The 6594-nt window shown below is 50.2% G+C and overlaps 1 protein-coding gene across 1 annotated transcript; it reads left to right on the forward strand.

Annotated features, from left to right (window-relative positions):
- The first annotated feature begins 743 nt into the window (after positions 1 to 743).
- Positions 744 to 5743, forward strand: Hoxc10 (homeobox C10). Its single transcript, XM_075960835.1, has 2 exons — positions 744 to 1644; positions 4667 to 5743. The coding sequence occupies exons 1-2, from the start codon at positions 894 to 896 to the stop codon at positions 4942 to 4944; spliced, it is 1029 nt and encodes a 342-aa protein (XP_075816950.1). The 5' UTR covers positions 744 to 893; the 3' UTR covers positions 4945 to 5743.
- The last annotated feature ends 851 nt before the right edge of the window (positions 5744 to 6594 follow it).

The raw sequence follows: 6594 nt of genomic DNA on the forward strand, positions 1-6594 counted from the left end.
CACTAGGATCCTCCTTTGCCTAGCATCCCTTAAATGACCGTGACCTATCCCAGCCCACTCTAGACACTGGAGGTTCCCAGTTAATCCCCCACAAGAAACTTGCAACTCAACCAACCTCCAAGACTGGTGGTCCGAAGCTCGCAGGCCCAAGGGCCAAGCTGGAGAAACCAGGAGGCAGGAGAGCAGAAACTTTAGTCCTGATTGTTTCTTTAACTTTCTCTTTCGCCCTAAGCCAACTGGAGATCCTTCCCTCCTCCCCCAAAGCATCACCCGGCACCCAGCCCAAGAAAAGAAACGGTGGTTTGGAGTGAAGAAAGTGGAAGGTGAAGAGATGGGAAGGAATACCTGAAGCTTGTCTTGACCTTTTAATTTGAATTTGACTGTTTTGAGCCCTGGTTGCCTCACTCTCTCCCGCATTTTCTCCCTCTCCTCCCCCCTCTTCCCGGGAGTTACAGGATGGTTCTGTAAACAAGCCCCACTCTTCCCAGAACATCCCCACGTCCCTCCACCCATCCCACCACCACTCCACCACCATCCCACCGCCCCTGCAGACTGGGGGGCGCTTTCTTTGTTCGCCAGGAAGGGCTCCCGTGCCCCTACCCCGAGGCAGCTGCTAGGTGGCGCTGTTACTCCACGCTGCGCGCTCCGCCTGCCGACAACTTGACCCCACTGACGTCACAGCCGTCTGAATCATCAAGGCCATTTTCAAATCCCATTGGTCTAGCCGTCACATGGTGAGGACCGAATGCTCGGATAATTATGGAGCTGATATTTCCCCCCTCCCCTTCTTTTTCCTCCCACCCCTCCAAACGCCCCCCCCTTCCCGGATGGGGGAAAAAAGATGTCAGCTCCTCCGCTGTAGTACTGCTCCTTAAAAACCCCTCTCTCTGAAAATGACATGCCCTCGCAATGTAACTCCGAACTCGTACGCGGAGCCCTTGGCTGCGCCGGGAGGAGGAGAGCGCTATAACCGGAGCGCAGGAATGTATATGCAATCTGGGAGTGACTTCAACTGCGGGGTGATGAGGGGCTGCGGGCTCGCGCCCTCGCTTTCCAAGAGGGACGAGGGCAGCAGCCCCAACCTGGCCCTCAACACCTACCCGTCCTACCTCTCGCAGCTGGACTCCTGGGGCGACCCCAAAGCCGCCTACCGCCTGGAACAACCTGTTGGCAGGCCTCTGTCCTCCTGCTCCTACCCACCTAGTGTCAAGGAGGAGAATGTCTGCTGCATGTACAGTGCAGAGAAGAGGGCGAAAAGTGGTCCCGAGGCAGCTCTCTACTCCCACCCCCTGCCGGAGTCCTGCCTTGGGGAGCACGAGGTACCTGTACCCAGCTATTACCGCGCCAGCCCGAGCTACTCGGCGCTGGACAAAACGCCACACTGTGCTGGGGCCAACGACTTCGAAGCCCCTTTTGAGCAGCGGGCCAGTCTCAACCCGCGCGCTGAACATCTGGAATCGCCTCAGCTTGGGGGCAAAGTGAGTTTTCCTGAGACCCCCAAGTCCGAAAGCCAGACCCCCAGTCCCAATGAGATCAAGACGGAGCAAAGTCTGGCGGGCCCAAAAAGCAGCCCCTCGGAGAACGAAAAGGAACGGGCCAAGATAGCAGACTCCAGCCCAGACACCTCGGATAACGAAGCTAAAGGTAAGGCTGTCTGGGCCCCGGGGCCGGCTTGGACGCTGGGGGCACTGATCTTCGTGTTCAGGACTAAGGTGAAGAGAGGGTTGAGCAGAGGCCTAGGGAACTCGAGGGTTCTGAAAATACCTGGGTTTGAGGATCCTGTTTGCCAATCGCCTGGGTGGTGGAGTGTCATTTAGCAGGGAAAGGTAAAAGGCGACTTGGAGGTACCAGGCCAGCCTGGGTGCATAGGCGGAGGACATGAGTATTACAGGCAGCCTGCGGGTACCCTGTGCTGCACCAGATCCGTGGTCATTCCTTGGCGCGTGATGGCTTTGGTTTGCTTTTTTCAATGAGGTTGTCCTGGGGGCTCACGTCCCCAGCTAAGGTCAAAGCGCACAAAACACTTAAAATGGCGATCCTTGGGCAGGGGACGAGAGAAGGCTTAGAGATGAATCATTTCTCTTCAGTGCATTTTCCTAGTTGGAAAAATGTTTCCTACAAAACACAATTTGTTGTTTGTGGGTCCGATTTGTGCGTATAGCTTGTACCCCTGCGATTTCTGTCTCGGCAGGGGCCTTGGGCAGTGAAGCTGAGGCCGGAAGGGGTGGAGGTGGAGGGCTGCCCGCCACATCCCTCCCTCCTCCAGATGCTTGGCTTGTGGGCTTTGAATCAGGGCATTGGAAATGTTTCTTTCCTTCCTTCTTTTTTCTTTTCTTTTCTTTTTTGATCTTTAAAAAAATTTCTTTTCTCTATTTTTACTAGTTATGTTTTTCCCATTGTTTTTCAAAAGCTGCTTAATAAGTGAGTGCTGGAAATTTTCTGTGTGCGTGGCAAGCGGTTTACTCCTGAGAAGGAGTGAGGCATTGGTTGGATTTCTTTGTGATTTTTGGTTCAAGAAGGATTGTTCAGCCAGAGTTCAAGCTCAGGGTTCAAGATTCATTTCCTCTGTAGCTGGGGGCACCAGGATCCTTTGCTGCTATCTATGGGGAAAATACAGAGTTTGAAACAGGAACAGGATTGAGATGCTGAGGGCAATGACTTTCCCTGAAAAGTTGGAGCAAAAAAAAAAATTAGAAAAGGCCCAATAGGGAAGAATAAACCCGCTCCTCAAGACACTGGCTCCTGGTGGTGTGTGAGGCTGACTCCTTGGTGTAAAGGTAGATGAATTGAAAGCGAATCAGGCTGGGGATGCCCTGAACCTTGTGTGTAGTGCTTTGTATATGGACGCAACTGCACATTCATGTCTACAGGCAACCTGTGCCCCCCCTCACACACACACCTCTTATGTTCCTCACATACTCATTCTCACACACACTTTGTGCACTCTTTAGCGCACAAGGGCAAAGCCTTACCCTCTGGGGTCTGCTCTGCAAAGATAGCCTTGGTAAATCAGTCCTTAGAGATTTTGGCCAGAAGATGACCATGTCTGTGCCTGTGAGGATGAGGGCATGAGGCACCCATATCACACACATGCCATTATGGAACATATATAATGCGAAGTTTAATTTTATCCACTCACCATAAGTCCTGAGCTGGACTGGGGTAGAGGACTATGGCAGAACAAACTTTGTCCTAACCATACCAAGAAGCAAAGTCAAGGTTAATAAATCTACTGCCTAAACCCAAACGACAATCACTTTGATAGACTCCCCTTCTCTCTTCCCCCCCCACCCCAAACTAACACCCAGAGGTTGCACTTCCTGTTCTCCTTTTTCTTCACCCCTTTTTGGTGTTTTCATCGGGCCAGAGGGAAAGAGCTTTTGGCTAAGGTCCATTTGCAATTTCTTTCCTCCTCTTAAAACCCAACAACCCCAATAAAAAAATCAACAGGGCAGAGTAAGATGTGGAGAGCCTGTAAACAGCTTGGCAAGAAGCTGCAGGTGCAGAATGGAGAATAATTAAAGACATTGACATTTTTGGACCATAGCTTCAAGTTTGCATCCCCCCACTCCCACCCCTCACCCCGACTATTTCCTGGTTGCCCTAGGAAACTCTCTCACCACTAATCCCTACAAAACCCTGGACCCAGAAGCGTCACTTGACTTAAGGAAAAAAGGAAGTAGGGTGCACACTAGCTGTCAGCAAAGTTATTTGCTAGGTATCAATGACTCCCTAGCCTTTAAACTCTATATTTTCCCCTTTAAAGGGTGGCTGTGTTCCTTTCTGTTACCTGAAGATCAAGGTTGATCCATTTCAGCAAAAATACCTACTAGAAAGAGAAGCTAACAATATCCCTTCTGTGTATGCAGAGGTGTGTGTGTGTGTGTGTGTGTGTGTGTGTGTGTGTGTGTGTGTGTTTCAAACACCCATCTACACATAGACTCTAGGGGACTACAATACCTTAGGATGTCTCCCTTCCTTGACCTTAAGTCCTCTCTGGTCAGGGGAAGTTTTCTGAGAATCCCTCAGCACACCTCAGAACTGGTGCTCTGCCCCCCGCTGCTCAGACAGGCTTTTCTGCCTCGCTGTACCTGAAGCCCATGGCCAGGAGAGAAGGAGGGAGCTAAAGTTCTAAAAGACAGCAATCTTGTGGCAATTCAGGTGGGAATAAGAGCTGGGGGCCTAGGGCAGGCAGTCCTGAGATGTCTTTGGCTGCAGAGACAGGGACAGAACCCCTTCACGGAGTGAGGGGCTAAAGCTCTCCAGGAAGTGACTCTGAGCTGCGGGGTAGAGTGCATTGAAGATTTTTTTTTTTCCTGACTGGATTTTTTTGAGATCTGGAGCAGAAAAGAGTTGAAGGAAAGCCTGGTGAGGTTTAGGGTAATCACCGGGATCTGGAGAGACATTTGGAATCTGTTAGGTTAAGGTGAGCTTGACTAATTTAAATTTAGTAAACACTTTGAGGGTAAGCACCTCCCATCTTTCTTCCCTCTAAGTCTGGACCCCTAAGGATTTCCAAAAGCCCCAGAGAATCTGCCCCCCAGGCTTGTGCAGCCAGAGTAGCCTCTTCATTCGCCCTCACTCACCCCAAGAGGCTTCCAAAAGCTGCATCCCCAGGGCTTGCTGCTTCCAGGGATACTTATGTAAATAATGTTATTTTTAACAGAGGAGATAAAGGCAGAAAACACCACAGGAAATTGGCTGACAGCAAAGAGCGGAAGGAAGAAGAGGTGCCCCTATACTAAACACCAGACGCTGGAATTGGAGAAAGAATTTCTGTTCAATATGTATTTGACGCGAGAGCGCCGCCTGGAGATTAGCAAGACCATTAACCTTACAGACAGACAAGTCAAAATCTGGTTTCAAAATCGCAGAATGAAACTCAAGAAAATGAACAGAGAGAATCGGATCCGGGAACTGACCTCCAATTTTAATTTCACCTGAGCCAGCGTCATCTCCTCCCCCTCCCCATCTCTCCTTTCCCCGCCCCTCCTCCCTTTGTGCCTGGTGGTATTTTTTTTCCCTCCCTGAGTATAAATGCAACGCGCCTGCAAAGAAAAAAAAAAGGCAAAGACCTCAGACTCTCCTTCCAAGGGACCTATGGTTTGTGCTGCAAGGATGCTTCCACCTAAAGCATGAGAAATAGGGTGCTGGGTTTTTGGGGTGTTGGGAGTGTGGCTGGTGTGTGTGTCGTGTCACCCCTACTCACCCATGCACTCACACGCAGCATTCTGCTCCCCATGCAAGCTAAGATAGAATCCACCCCATTATAGAGAAAAGAAAGAGGGGAAAATCAACCAGAGAGGGTCTGTAACCTCGGAGAGCATAGTCAGATTGCTCCCTCCTTGCTGCATTTCCCCCCTTAGAATAATAGACAGTCTTGAAAATTTGTCTAGTATTTGTGTGTTTGTCATAGCGCCCAGCATCTAGACCCAGCCCTCCTTGTGTCTTTCCCTTCCAGTGACTCTGAGAATCTGCTTGAAGGATTTGTACTGCTTTCTGCTTTTCTCCCACCCCTCCCAGCACCCTGCCTCTCCCTTCTACTAACACCTCAAAAATTCCATCAAGAACAAAATAATTAAAAATAGAACATAGCAAAGTAAAGACACCCCCCCCCCGGAGTTGTCCTGTCCCTGTCTGGGAGTTGTGTTATTTAAAGATATTCTGTATGTTGTATCTTTTGCATGTAGCTTCCTTAATGGAGAAAAAATCCTAATAAATTTCCGGAATCTTAATCCTCAAATGGGTGGTTTTTTTGTTTTTAGTGGCTTTTTTTAAGCGACACCCCCTCCCCCAAACACTGAGTGTGTGGATGTGTGTGTTGTGTTTGACTCATCTTCTACAGCCTTTCCAGAATGTCTCTTGGCGGGTTTAATGTAAGTGAGAGACCATAACGTTGATTTAAATATTATCCAGGTGACCACAATAAGTCAAGGTCATAAAACAGTAATGTCAGGACGGTCTTGGTGCGCGCGAGAGGTGGATTTTATGATCTGCAAATATAATGTGGGGCTGCAGTAAAAGATGCATTTAAAGGTGACTGAGAAGGGAAGAGGCAGAGAGCACAGTGCAATCTTGAGGAGCAGACGGATCTGATTGCCTTCGGTACTGGGGGTGGGTGCACCCCACCACTGCTGGGGGGCACCTCAGGAACCCCCACCCATCTAAACAGAGGAATAAACTTAACCACCGGAGAGGCACCAGGACCTCAGCCTCCCCCCCGCCCCTCGACAGCAGCTAACAGCAGCGCCAGCGGCAGCCAGAGAAGGAGGAGCGGCGACAAGGTAAGAGAATCGGTTTCTTGTTCTTCTCTTGACGGTGGACTGAGGACTAGTGGTGAACCCAGGTGCCTGGCGAGCAGCGGGTAGAACAAGGAGGAAGGTGTTTTAGGGCTTCTGTGTTTGCTGAGAGCTTCGGATTTGTCTGTGGCCGCCGTCAGTGGAGGGCAGCGGCTCTGAACTCCCTATCCTTCTCTCCCACTGCCGCCGTGGGGTTTGGTGGTTAAAGGGGGGTAAATTGGTGGTTTTGGCTTCTTTATATTTGCAGGCACTTAGGATTGTTTGGAAGTCCACCCATTAATTAGTTTAGGTGTCT

Source organism: Microtus pennsylvanicus, chromosome 2 (assembly GCF_037038515.1).
Source record: "Microtus pennsylvanicus isolate mMicPen1 chromosome 2, mMicPen1.hap1, whole genome shotgun sequence".
In the NCBI taxonomy this organism is placed as follows: domain Eukaryota; kingdom Metazoa; phylum Chordata; class Mammalia; order Rodentia; family Cricetidae; genus Microtus; species Microtus pennsylvanicus.